At 37.5% G+C, this 14,109-nt stretch overlaps 2 protein-coding genes across 3 annotated transcripts in view; one reads left to right on the forward strand and one right to left on the reverse strand.

The window, feature by feature from the left end:
* LOC137389806 (CAP-Gly domain-containing linker protein 1-like) overlaps positions 1 to 7,081 on the forward strand; it is a 30,597-nt gene extending 23,516 nt beyond the window's left edge. The window contains exons 33-37 of the mRNA XM_068075916.1: positions 1,468 to 1,585; positions 1,884 to 2,022; positions 3,339 to 3,504; positions 4,715 to 4,896; positions 6,370 to 7,081. Coding sequence (XP_067932017.1) covers positions 1,468 to 1,585; positions 1,884 to 2,022; positions 3,339 to 3,504; positions 4,715 to 4,896; positions 6,370 to 6,416 — 652 coding nt within the window. The 3' untranslated portion in view covers positions 6,417 to 7,081. The remainder of the gene's footprint in view (positions 1 to 1,467; positions 1,586 to 1,883; positions 2,023 to 3,338; positions 3,505 to 4,714; positions 4,897 to 6,369) is intronic.
* Positions 7,082 to 7,085: 4 nt separating this feature from the next.
* Positions 7,086 to 11,801, reverse strand: LOC137389807 (E3 ubiquitin-protein ligase TRIM56-like). 2 transcript variants are annotated; one of them, XM_068075918.1, is made up of 4 exons: positions 11,517 to 11,801; positions 10,068 to 10,647; positions 8,800 to 9,140; positions 7,086 to 8,259 (listed from the first exon to the last, which is right to left on the reverse strand). In XM_068075918.1, the coding sequence occupies exons 2-4, from the start codon at positions 10,497 to 10,499 to the stop codon at positions 7,593 to 7,595; spliced, it is 1,440 nt and encodes a 479-aa protein (XP_067932019.1). In that variant the 5' UTR covers positions 10,500 to 10,647; positions 11,517 to 11,801; the 3' UTR covers positions 7,086 to 7,592. The 2 variants fall into 2 exon arrangements, with proteins under 2 accessions (XP_067932019.1, XP_067932018.1); XM_068075917.1 differs by lacking the exon at positions 11,517 to 11,801 and adding an exon at positions 11,278 to 11,343.
* Positions 11,802 to 14,109: the final 2,308 nt, after the last annotated feature.

Raw genomic sequence — 14,109 nt, forward strand, 5'->3', positions numbered from 1 at the left:
TTACTTACCTTGAATGGTTTCATTTTACTTGTTCATGTATGGATGTTGATGCAGAACCGAGTCTTCTTAAGATTGTTTACATGCAGCTGGATGTCGAAAGCAGCATTCGTTGGTATAACTCATTTGATGAGCTCAATCTTGTCATAAAACCTATTCATTTCTTACTAAAATGTAGTTGCGCCGCTGTGCCGTAGCTCTACTCTTAAATTTGGATTTGTTTCACCCTACTCCGGGAGTTCGTAACTCCATATTTCAGCTTGCATCTGCTTCGACTTACGAACACATTAGCAAACACATAACGTTGGCCATAGTTAGCCTTTGGCTAGCCAACATTTTGTCACAATATTATGTATTTTGGTAAATTAAAGTTTATTCTTGCTAAAGACGCCTTAATGTACATTTGTTCAGCTTTATCGAACATTAGTCTTTCAGTGCATGCTCGAGTCGCTTTGCAGTAACCCCTTTCATACTTCACCCTTTAGATCTGGCAAAAGGTAATGCTGATGTGGTACTAGTGACTAATAGATAGTCTGTGTTGTAGTATTGTGTGTGAGTGGTTGGAGATGCTAAAAAGTGGCAAGTTTATAGCCAAACTAGCATGCACCAAGATCAGCTGGTGATGTTGTCAAGCATTCCTCATCAACTTGTCTCTTTACATTGCATCTTGCTTGCTTAGCGGCAGTCTCTTGTCATGTTTTATCATGTATTTCTATAGTTACTAGATAGTGTTCCAAGTTTATTTATTAAAAAATTATTTCTCACATTCAGTGTGTGTATGAATGAATAGTTAGTGCACATCTAGAGTTGATTGAACTACATTGCCATGAGAACTAGGAATGTGACGTAATTGCTGGTTGATGTCCTCGGGCAAAGGTTGTTAATTATATATAGTAAGGCTACAGATGTGTTCAATTTCTTTTCTTCAGAAAATGAAAGTGGATTACTAGTTTACCAAGATTATTTGGGATTGTTATGCATGACACTATCTTTTATGTGATGTGTTGTGCTTGTTAGGCATTAATAAGCATACCGTACAGCTTGTAACTCTGTTGCCGCTAGTGAATAAGCAAGCATGCTACAGCTTCATGTGTGTAAGCAATGGCTGTTTTAGCTGTTGGTAGCCTGCTTCAGCTTAACACAATGCTTGCAAGTGTTGCTCCTCTTTCTAGACTAGTGTTCAAATACCAGTCGATTTCTAGACCATTCTATAGATAGCAATGTTATTTAGATCATTCTATAGATGCCAACCCCTTTATAGACTCTTCTATAGATGACAACCGCCTTATAGACTGTTCTATAGATACTAACCGCCTTATAGACTATCCTATAGATAGATATCAATCGCCTTACAGACTTTTCTATGGATGACAACTACTTTCTAAACTGTCTTTCACATCCCAATGTAATTCTAATTTAGGCGATATTAATTGTGTAGCCTCTAATTTTGAGCCTTGTATTGCTACTCAGAGCTGACTTAGAGAAGGCAACTCTAACAGTAGAGCTCGAAAGCAAGCAGCAACAGCTGGAGATCCAAACATCCCTCATAGAGAAATATGAACATGAGATAAAACACCTCAAGTCGCAAGTATGCGCTCCGCTGTATTGTCTTTGGCTGAAAACGTTTCTCTTGTCACTTCGTAACGTAGACTTTGAACTGCAGATTGTATGTACTGTAGATTTCTCAACAGTTTTTCCTACAGGAGAACTTGCAAGCTAATTGTCATTGTGATCTTTTGAGAACTTACAGTTTCTTTGTAATTCTATTACTAATCATTAATTGTTTTCATGTGAGTATACCAGAGTATGTTGGAATAGCTCACTTGTCCTTCACCTGACTCTGTGTTAAGCTATTTACTCATGTCTTCCAGCAATCTTGCCCATAGGTCAGTGCATCCTCCGGTGACACTTCTCTCATTCGTGACTTGAAAACTCAACTCACCAAGTTGGAAGATGAACGGGATGACTTCAAGAAGGAGGCAGAAGACTTGACATTCAAGTTAGAGGAGTTATCACTCTCTAAAGGTGAGTTTCTTAAGCTGTAGCGCTCCCTGACGTGAAGAGCATGTTTGGTAGTGGGAACTGAATAGATTTCTATGGCTAGTACACTAATGGTTGTTTTAGTGAAGCTGTAAATTATTTGTACTTTTTTGCATAAGAGCAGTCAGGAGAGAACGGTGAGGAAATCATATTACAGAGTGATACATTAACTTGATGTGAAATCAAAACTCTTCTGCCAATGATAAGGCATAACATCATATTATTCAGCATTGTAGAAAACACACCGGTTCAAAACTCAAAATCATGAGTATAGTAAAGCAGACATGATAATATGCAGACTTGTCTAAATATATGTATGTGTAAGTCTTGTTGTGGAGGCACCTTAGCGGGTAAAGTCCTACCGCAGTTGAATTCATTGTATCTAATGACCATATTGCAATCATAGATAGCGGTTTCAGAAGGGTGTAAGAATCATGTGTTACCAAGTACTCAATACAGGCTTATAGGAAATTACTTCTCATCGCGGTTCTATATTTCAGCAACTCGACACTGCATATAGTTTTTGTAAGTATGCACATTAATTAGTGAAATGTAAAGATTTCAATTTGCCATAGGGCTGATTTCTTCATCATTACTTGTACACATAACAGTAACAGTTCACTCATTTCCACCCAGAGAATAAATGGCTGTCTGCTACTCTCTCCTTCACACCGTATTGTGTCAGGAAATATTAAAGCATTCAGTGTAAGGATGTCATAGCGGCTAAATAAGCGTTAATGTAATAGTTGTTATTGTCTTGTTATAAAACTTGTTCGCCTAACAGATGGACACAGACATGTAATGAATACACGTAGAACTACAATTCTAGTAGTTCTAGGTAGAACTACTAGAATAGATTCAGTATTGGTCCAAACTTGCTCATTCTAAGCCATGCATTTATTGATGAATAATGATGTATAAATTGTGTAGCTTATATAAGGAATAAGGGTTTCCACGTAATCGCGCTGTTGCAGAAAGTCAATAAACTTGGTGAAAGCCATAATTATATTGATGAATAGAGAAAAGTGAGATGTGGCTGTGATTAGCTGTCACCTTCGCAACACCATTTCAACCTCACTCATAGCACTTTCACACGATGCTTGTCATCTAACTAATTCGAAGAGTCTTGCCCATCGGAGTAAAGTTGTTTTAAACTATATTGTTGGCCTTTGAAGTTCTTCCTGTTGACCTAGTAGTCATTCACTTGTGAGCTGACTAAATGAGTTCACTTATGTTACAATTAGGTAGGTCTGCCGACCTTAGACACCATTCAGACGATAGACCGAGTTGTACTGTTATAGGCGCAGGTGCTGGTGATGCCGGCAGCGACTCTGATCGCTATCAGATTGACTTTCTGAACTCAGTTATAGTCGACCAAAAAGGAAAGATCGATGAACTCAATCATAAGATAAAAGTTCTTGCTGAAGTCGGGGATGTCGAACCTAATGGTTACGAGTTGGACTTCAGGTAATGCTCCTGCATACAGTGGATTGCCTCTCTGAATGCTCAAATGTATTATCTATTTCATAGCTTGTTTGCTCCTCCAGTAAGTACATATGTAGTTTACCTGCTGTTTGCTCTTCACCGCAGTGATTCATCGCATTCTAAAGATACTCTCTAGCTACGTAGAAAATTGTAGCTTGGACTGGCTTCAATTAGCTCTTTAGTGTAGTCGTAATTAAGCATCACATTCACCCGCTTTAGACACCTTTCTCCAGTCACTGGCCAATTTATCTCTGATTCATAATTAGGCATCTAGCGGGTTCGGTGCGCTGACTACAACCTCAACTCTTATTTACACAGTCTTCGGCAGCAGTGGTGTAATAACTGTAAATGCTGACTTGCACATGTTATCTTGTATGAATGAATGCTGGTTCACACAATATCGCTGCGTGTCTGTGATGTCCTTTTCGCATTCATCGCCAACTAGGTGCATCGTAAACCGATTGCATCGACGAAGCAACGTGGATACGTCAGGAAAGTTTGCAGCTGTCAAATTTTTCCAATCATTCACCGTGCATCAACAACAGCTTGCACAATGTGCACCATGTCGGCGATAGTGATTCGCTGTTGCGGATAGCCTAATCTCTTTATTTCCGTTTACGATAGTCGCTTCAAGACTGGTATTTGATTCGAGTACGCTGAAGCAAAATGCTCATTCGAGAAAGTTAAAAAGATGAGAACTCTACGTCGTGGAATATTTGCTGATGCAAACACGGATGGGATAAGTTTGTGATAGTGTGAACATTGTTATCATCGACGATCACTGAAGTATTGTGGCATCAACACCGAGATACGGCGATATAGTGTGAAGCAGCATTAAGGCTTCCACAAAGTCGGGAAGGGTGGTGTAACAGGTTTTTATTAGTTTCTGCATGTTGGTCTGGTTAAGCCTGATGAGAAAGTGCTTGATTTTCACTGCAGTAGACCTGTGTGATATACACTATGGCATGGGTAATCAATGGGTGTGGTCTAGCATGGGTAATGATTGTGTGTGGTCTAGCATGGGTAATGAATCTGTGTGGTCTAGCATGCAGAGTTTTGGTTTGTTTAAACAGATTCTATATATTGTTAAGTTGTTTTAAGCGAAAAACATGCAAAACAAAATTTTAATTTTGATTATTATGCTATTTAGCAGGTGTTGTCTTTCTACTTAACAACTCGTATTCTGTTGCAGTGCTGATTTCGCAGAAGAGACAAGAAAACCTCCACCGAGACTGTTTTGTGATATATGCGATGTATTTGATGCACACGATACAGACGACTGCCCTATTCAGGCACAGGATGACGATGGCCCAGCCCCTTCCTATCACCATGAAGAGAGAGGCACCAATAGAGCCTACTGTGATGCTTGCGAAGGTACGTTGGCTAGTCGGTATCTCTCAGAAGAGCGGGTTCTGTCTCGGAAATGGTTTGTTAAAGACGCTTGTCTGAATTTCTACTGTCAACGAATAACTTTAAGAATCAACCTACCCAAAATTTCAGTAGTTTTCATCAGAAAGTATCAGTATTTTTCTAACATTTGTAATTATTTTTCATTTTTGAGGCGATTAGACTGCCAGGATGTTTCAAGGTTAAAATCGACAAAACTTGGTCGTGGTTAAAAAGTAAAGATTTAAGCGAAAACGCAATGACAAAGTTCATTAATAATTAAAGTCATGGATAATTGTTGGTCTAGATCGCACACAAACTACATTTTTTGCCATGTAAGTTTTTAAGTGTTTTAAAAAGGCCTCTACCAGGTAGCATAAGTGCTATATTCATAGATGCTTCTTAATCAGATGCTACGCTCCTCGGTGCTTTGAGGAGTTCAACACTATATCAGCTAATCACAGCACAAAATCAGTCGTCTCTCATTTATCTGAGTGGTCACTGGTATATTACCTATGATTAGCTCTTCTTTAATCTCCCAGATGTGTTTGTATAGCTGTACTTAGCAGAGCAGACTCTTCTGTAATAATACACTCTCATAACACTCGGTGCAAACAGAGGACTCTGCGCTGCTCTCAGCTATTCTTCCATTCTCAAGTGTAACGCTCTCTCATCAGAGTGGGCAACTGCATTTCTCCATCTGGCTGTGCACTCATTTGTATAGTAGTTCTGTAAGCATGTGTTTCCAATTCCTAAGGTCTACTGCTGATTAGGGTACCTACTAGTTGGTGCCATAGCCTATTGTTAAAAGGAACACTTGAAGATGCAGGCCCCCCCCCCCCTAGCAGATCCTTGCTTGTACTATTACTTAGGATGATGTTGATTTACGCTGACCACTATTACATTTTAAGTGAGCTATATGAATGACCGAGTTATTTTAATTTGCAACTTCAGACGTTGTGACTGATATGTTGAGCTTTTGTTTCTATTGCAGTAAAAGGTGTCATTATTTTTCTATTTTTATTATCAATCGGCTGCTAAAATCAAATTTTATTATTTTTTTATTTCATATTCTCATCATGATTACAACCAACAACTGACCTTCAATCATTGTCAAAACTAAAGAGCAATAGCTCACACCAGTTTCCATTTCTCACACGGAGTGCCCTAGTAGGGGTGTAGCGCCCCCTGTGGTACAACAGTTCTAGCGCACACTAAACATTCAGTGTGCTCCAAGAGCGTTTCAGAAGAGTTGCCTTCTCTCACGATGTGTGCTCATTTGGCTCACCCTCCAGTGGTCTATGTGACAAGAGTAATTACTGTAACAATTACCTGCTAGTCTGCATCACATTCTAATGCGGTAAAAGATATTCGCTAGTTGGCTACACATGTGCAACTGCTGGAAAGAGCACCTGCTAGTCCGTGCCACTTTTTACAGTTTTCTCATTTATCCTCTTACAGTGTTTGGACATGACACAGAAGATTGTGAAGAGCAGGATGAATGGTAAAGTCTGCGCTCGCAAACAAGTTATTTAATATTTTTTTATCTATTTATATCAATATGAATACAGATCACCATCAGCTGTTATTTTCTTATCCATCTCTTAGTGTATTTTTTAGAAGAGGGAGACAATCTTTTTTCTCCTGTCATTGTAAAGCTTTCGTAAGCTTCATTACTTTATATGAGATATAGTTAGTCAGCGTTAGAGTCAGCGTCTCATTATGTTGGTGCTAGCAATGCGTGTTGGCATACTCAGTCATTGACTACATCTTATCGTCGCTTACAAACATCTCACCGGATTTACCTCCTTAATTCAGTTGCTACCTACATGTAGCCTGTTTGTCAGTTATTTTATTTTGTGATAGTGTGGGTCACTCTACACTGTCCACGTTAAATTTTGATCTTTGTGCTAATATTTTTGTTGCCATTTGAATTTATGTCAGCAGTGTGCGAGTGTAAGATTTCTGCAATTGCTATATCGAGTTTTGCTGCCAACTGCGTCTATTGATCTGTGTGTAAATATGCGATGATTATATGTATTTCCTGTAATACCATGAAAGCTTTGCCGCTTGTAGTGTCATTTTGTTCATACTAACAACATTTTGCTCATATGCAACAAGTTTGTTGAATATTTATATTAGCTATGAAATACAACAAAATACATATTTTCTACTCCACCGTTTCACCGCTTCTATTTGTTGTACTAAATGAAACCACTCTTTTAAAGTAAAATGGATAATATACAAACAAAACGTTGTATAAAGAATTATGCTAGATGTAAGATACAATACAAGTAGGTGTATAATCTATTCCGTCAAGCTCCGTGTAAAGTATTCTTCGGGAGAATCTTTTTAGACAATCTTTAGTAGGTAAAATCACACCAGTAAAAAGTATCCACACACTAATTAAGTACGTAAGCAGAAACTATCCGACCAAATCACACCACGTAGTCACTTCATTGTAAACCACTATAGCCATTTCCACCATAGGAATTTGCAATCAATTAATTACATCCTCATCGAGTTAACTGCATCTATTTTTGTTGATAAGGGAGTGCTTTGCATTGTGGGACAAGCATTTCAGATGTATAAATAAATGTAATCGCAGTAAGAAATAGTAACATGGCAACTAAGACAATGCTACATCTATATGATGCGGGACTATATCTGTGTTTCACTGCTAGTCATTCAACATCATAGCAGGAAGAATACCTATCACCGCGCCTTGATTGCCTTTCGTTCAATGTCTCTGCTTCAACTGCCTTTTCCCTTTCTCGACGACGTCGTCTTCTGCGAGAAACTGCCTCATTTTCAGTTTCTCCATCAAACTCATTGTAGGCATCCGCTCGATATCCATTCATAGGGGGTTCATCAGTCTGTGTCACTCCATCACAGCCAACCACTATGGACGTGTTTGTGGCTACCTCCACTCTTTTCACAGATGCACTCTCTGTCTGTGTAGCAACTGTTTCAAAGAAATCAGAGGGATCAAAATTGTCTTCTGACTCTGTACCCTGATGGCTGAACCGATGACGCGTCTGCGAGAGAAGTGGTCTGTCAGCATCATGAATGTATCCCATGTCTAGCATGCCAGGCACAAAATGGATGACCTTATTCACGGTTTTTGGTAGTTCCTTCATCACGCCGGATTGACTAAACGTCTGCAGTTTTTCTTGTATTTCCTTTTGCAAGAGGAGTAACTCCATGTCTTTACCTTTGATGATCAATTCTGTCAGCTGAACGGTGCTCTTCAGTGTTTCTATGTCTCTCTCCGTATTTTCCTTCTTAGCTATCATCTCAATCACATCTGGGCCATAGAGGTTATGTATCTCTTCTATCAAGATCTTTTCCCTAAATGTACCATCAAGTATTTAGCAGACGTGAACTTAATTTTTAAACAACTAGCTTTTAAATAGAGAATAATACCAAGTAGACTCGAGTTTCTTTTTTTCAAAGCTCATTACTAAAATGCAAATTATAATTGATATACATGTATATATTCAAGTTCACGATGTCATAGAAATTTGGCGATCGCTTGTCATTAATTTTAGCAAAATTAGAAAAAGGTTTTTAGGCACTCCTTTTTCAAAATTAGGTGCTGAAAGAGTTAGTACATGATAAGAAATTTCTAACATCAATCACTTTTAGTACCTACAAACTCAAAGCCTTTATTACGGTGTGTTAATGGCCCAACATAAGACTACATCAAATCTTGGGCTAATTGAAATTCTCCATTTCTGCATCACCACCGCATTGTTAAAACTACATGTGATACCGACAACCTCATTTCACTGCATACAAAATTATTGTTGTATTTCAGAACCTATTTCATATGGTCCTGTATCTATTGCCACAGTAAGCAACAACAAAACTTGAGTTACTCATATTCACCTGTTCCTGATGTCAGCAATCATATCAATCGAAATGTCTCGAATCTTCGTCTCAGCTTGTTTGATGCATTTTTCACACTGCTCAAGGCTCTGAATCTGTGATTCACACTTAACTAAATTACTCTGGCAGTCGTTCATCAGATTTTGTATGTTGGACTTGTATTTAGTGACGGCGTCGCTAAACTGTGTCACATCGTGGTCCTTGTGATCGTTGAATGTGCAGATGATGCAGACTGGGTCCTCGCAGGTCTCACAGTAGAATCGAATGACTTCCTCTGGGTGCTCTTTACAATCTATATCTTTTTCAATTTCGATATCAAATATATTGTGATCTTTGGTTACCTGGTAATAAAGAACAAACATTCACTCACTGTGGGCTTTGGGTTGTTCGAAAATCTATAATATACATATTTAATTATAATATATATTATATATAAGTTTTAATACATATTATACATATAATATATACATATATTACATGTATATATTATATATAAGTTATAATATATATATACATATAATATATACATATATTATGTGTATATATTATATGTATATTATATACAAGTTGTAATATATATAATACATACATGTATAATATATACATATATTATATGTATATACAATATATATTATAATATATACTATAGTATATATAATATTTATTATAATATACATTATATATAAGTATATATATTACCTGTCTAGATAAATTGTTAATATATTAACAATTAGTCTTAATATTAATTAATCTATTAGTCTATTGATCTGCTAGATAAAACTAGACGATTTTTGACTAAAATTCTTCGCTGCAACAACAATGGTGTTTTGGGCATGGGACTTGTCAGGTTATAATATCACATCTCGTCATAATATTTTCTCCCAACTTGTTGCTAGTTCCATGTGGGACACAATACGTTCTTCTTTTGTTTAGAATGCAAAGCATGTACATGTATTTTTTAATATCTATATGCCTATTGGTGGCTACAGCAACTATTAATTGCACTACTAAACACTGAGCAAAACACAAGCATTCACGTGAGCAGTTTTTCTTCTCATTATCAGCGTCTTCAGAAATGCCAGGCACTAATGATGAGTTCATTTTTTAATCATTACCCTTTGTCTATGTATATGAGTATTTCTTTGGCTATGCTACAGACCTGCAGGTAGTAGACATTACCGCTACTTAATTATTAACCTTACAAACATCCAGTAGGAAGTAATAATAACATACAATAAAATTATTGCTGGTTGAAGCTAAATTCTCACCTTAGTGTCGTTATGCTGCTCAACGCAATCCTTGCACAGAAGTTTGCTGCAGTCCAGACATTTCGCACTCGCCTCTCTGTGCTTCCTGTTGACCAGCTTACAAAAATCACACACTTGAAACTTGGAAGGTTTCTGTCTATCGACTACTTCAGTCAGACTAGAAACTAAAAAATTGTCTGGCAGCTTTTTAACTCCTCCGAGAGGCAGCGTCGTTCTCTTGCGACAGAGCGGGCAAGTAAATTCTCGGTAATCGCTGTACTTCTTGTATGAGCTCTCCGAGTTGGCATGGTTCTCAATGCAATCTTCGCAGAAGGTGTGTAGACAGTCGAGGCTCTTCGGGTTGGTGAAACCTTCCAGACAAATCTTACAGGTCAGGAACTCGTCGTGGATCTGCTGAGCCAGCACGCCACTCTTCGAGTTCGCTGCCGGCATGACTTTGCTGTTTACCGCCACTGGAGATGCTGATGGTGAGGTTGTCGGAGCTTCAATCTGTATTGTCGCTGCCGGAGAGAAAGAATGCCGGCTTCTTGATCTTCTGTCTTTCACCTCTCCGCAGCTGGGATTCAGGTGTCTGCTTTGTCTAATTGGTAAAAAGATAAGATGAATTATGCTGTTGAAAAAAGTGCACGTTTTTGTTCACGTAAAATGAAAATTCGTTGTCGTACTTATTCTAAGATTAATTTATATTCAAGAGAATTACAAATGACTCTTTTGTAGCAGTCTTTTACTTTTATATTTTGCATATCCTTGCTTGAATTACTAGATTAAAAATTCATTTAAAGCTGACAAATAGACTGCCTGCATGACATTGAGTAATTAGATCTAAGGAATTTAACAGAGATATTATAAGAAATCTAAAATGTGGTTGAGGTGCATCGTAGACCATAAGCTATCACAGAAAGACAATCAGCTACCCTATATATAACTTCTAAACAGGCTTGATAAAAAATGCTGGTAGAAACTCACAGAAAAAGTAATTTGTTGTAATGGCTGAGACAGACAGACTATTGCATCAGTAGCCTTCTAAATCTATCTTTAAAGTAATGCTCTGCTATTTATATTATTATCATATCTACTTCACTTTATTCATAGCAAAAAAAAATATTTTGGTATTTTCTCACTCACGTTTACATCTTATAAAAAGCCAGCAAGTAGATTTGATAATGCCACAAAGTTTACATCATAAAGTTTAGCTAAGCATTTCCCTTACCTAGACATTGTGAAATCAGCTTCCAACCGAGTCTCTATACCAATGAATAACGTCCTACAACGTTTGCCCTTCTCAGCTAAATCTTCTCATCAACTCCAATTAGCACTTTAGTAATGGGTATAAACTGCCCGCTGCCCATTAATTATCTCTACTGGCAAATCCGATCATTCCAGATGTTGTAATTTTACTTAAGAAACCGTCAGCCTGTAGTTTACTAATAATATAGACAAATATCCTACCTGTTGCGCAATCTAGTCTTAGACCTCTTGCATTCCTACTTATCGTTGCAATAGAGCGAAGGGGTGAAACTATATTTGACTACGTATATATCTTAGTCGATCCTATCTCCTTGACAGCCTGCTGACTACTGAACTGTTCGGTGCGAAACCTTGCATATGAGATGCCGTTAGTCAACAGCTGTAAGAATAGTATTTGTTGTTTGAGCAATGATATATTGCAGGATTGTACCTTTCTATCATCACTAACTAATCATCTATTATAATATATAATTGCGTGTAGCTACCCATTGTTATGCTAATCAGTAATGCCTACGTTTGTTTTTTCTATTGATGAACCTGCTAATAACTGAAGTGAGGCTAGATTTAGGTTGTCTGCTCTCTCCCTTCGCCCTCCTTTCTCTTTCTCTCTCTCTCTTTCCCTCTGTCCCTCCCTCTCTCTCTTTTCCTCTCTTTCTCACACTCTCTCTCCAACTCTCTCTCTCTCTGTCTCTCCCTCTCCAACGCTTTTTCTGTCTCTCTCTCTGTCTCTCCAACTCTCTCTCTCTGTCTCTCCCTCTCTTTCTCACTCTCTCTTTCCAACTCTCCTTCTCTTTCTATATTTCTCTCTCCCAGACTCTGTGATAAGTGTTTGCTTTAGCTACCATGGTATAGTGGTCTACAATGCTCATGGTAACAGTGGTAACAGGTGCAGCATCCAACCTTAAATTACCCTCTACAACTGCACACATCTCTCGTCATCAAAGTTTCCTTGCCACTGGCTGGCGACTTCCAGTCAAAATCCATGAATACTTTTTTGCGCAACAATGCTCTTAAAAACATGCCCAGCCTCTGCAGTAAACAAAGCAGACATACATGAGCTTTGAGCGATTACTCACACATGCATGTAGCTTGTCTCATCAGTCATGTTAACAAAAGGCAACAAAGCTGGTAGTGTAGAATATACAAGCAAGGTTTTAAGGTTAATACATATTTTTCGAATACTGAAAGATCAATTGCTTTTTAGCTAGAAAAAATATGGGACATTCATGGTACTAGCTAGTACATTGTGCATGAATTTTAGTAAATATCACTATTGATCAAGTGTTAGCCATTAACACATTGGCAGCCAGTAAATTAGGAGACGAATAGGTAGCAAGCATGTCATTTTTTGAGAAAGTATATTAGTCAAAAAGATTAGTCCTACGAAAAGCACAATTTCAGCTAGCAGACGATTGAGTGAATGATCTTGAAATTCTCACCTTTATGTATGTTTGCCTTCCTATTTCCACTTCACCAAAAACAACAGCGAACATTGTTTTGACAAAACAAATGTTTGCTAAAAACTGACAAAACAAATGTTCCTTTTGTAAAACGATATTTTTGTATTTTCGCTGAATTTGATGTTTTGAACCATTTGGGCCGTGTTTGACATGAAAACAGGAGTTGCCCTTTCTTACTAAGCTATTTCTGTAGGATCTTCAGTGAAATGTACGCCATGCAAGTGTTATCGTTTGTGGACAGTTTCTTATACATATACTTCTGGTACAATATATTTCAGTGATATATGATTCATAACGTAGAGCAACTGTAGCGCACTAAACTACTTCATATGCATAAGGTCTTAATCCAATAACGCTGTATACCTTTGTAATTCACACCCGAGGTTCAGCAAATGAATCATCTGACGCTAATATACGAGTATATTTACAAACATGTGATGAAATTCAGCAGGCGAGCCTGTAGTTAGTTCACATATGAGGTAGAATGACGCAGGCTGAATTGCTACAGTAGTAAGCAGGACTGTAACAAACGCTAGTCAGTACACCAGCTTGTGATTTAGCCTTTTGGTAGCTTTTGTAACCTTGAGCCAGCTTGGAGGATGTTTTGTTTAGAGAAGAGATTAGAACAAAAATGAAATCTCAAACATTTGCCAAACGATTTTGTTCTTTTGTTGTCCGTTTAATTGAACTGATCTATTCATCCCGATGCTCGCTTAAATGTGTGTTAATTCAAGCAGCTCTCTATCAGGGAGACTGTTTTTGTATGAACTCAATCCTTACAACAAAATTACCAAATTCGTAATAAACTAGCCAATTTGAGCTTAACGGACAAACAATTTTTTACTAATCGCTAGTATATTTTAATTGTAGATAATTAGAGCAGTACACAATAAGCATTTATTGTATACAGTATATCACTTATTTATGCACACTATATCACTGACTTGTATACAGGACATCACTGATTCCTTTACAGTAATAGCATATCAATTATTGGTATACAATACTAGTAAAATCTACTAGTATTGTATACAAATAGGTGATATACTATTACTATATAGGAATCGATAATGTACCATATACAGCATACAAATAAGTGATATACTGAACATAAATGATATTATCACTTATTTGTAGTGTATCACTAATTTGTATGCAATACTAGAATATCGCTTGTTTCAAAATACTGCCCACGATCATAATTTTACATCTCAGGCCTTTCAGGCCAACCATTAACCTTTCTGTGACTGTCTCATAACATTAGGTAGCCTTGTTGAAGCTCCATAATACAATTCTTTCATGAACCACCAATTAAATTTATTCCAGTTCTCTAA

The sequence above is a fragment of the Watersipora subatra genome, chromosome 3 (assembly GCF_963576615.1).
Source record: "Watersipora subatra chromosome 3, tzWatSuba1.1, whole genome shotgun sequence".
Lineage (NCBI taxonomy): Eukaryota > Metazoa > Bryozoa > Gymnolaemata > Cheilostomatida > Watersiporidae > Watersipora > Watersipora subatra.

Bases quoted from the DNA above. Each gene is read 5' to 3' on its own strand.
- LOC137389807 (XM_068075917.1), bottom strand. The intron at 9,141-10,067 runs GTGAGAATTTAG...CTTTATTACCAG, and splicing joins AGCAGCATAACGACACTAAG to GTAACCAAAGATCACAATAT. The intron at 8,260-8,799 runs GTGAATATGAGT...TGGTACATTTAG, and splicing joins ATTGCTGACATCAGGAACAG to GGAAAAGATCTTGATAGAAG.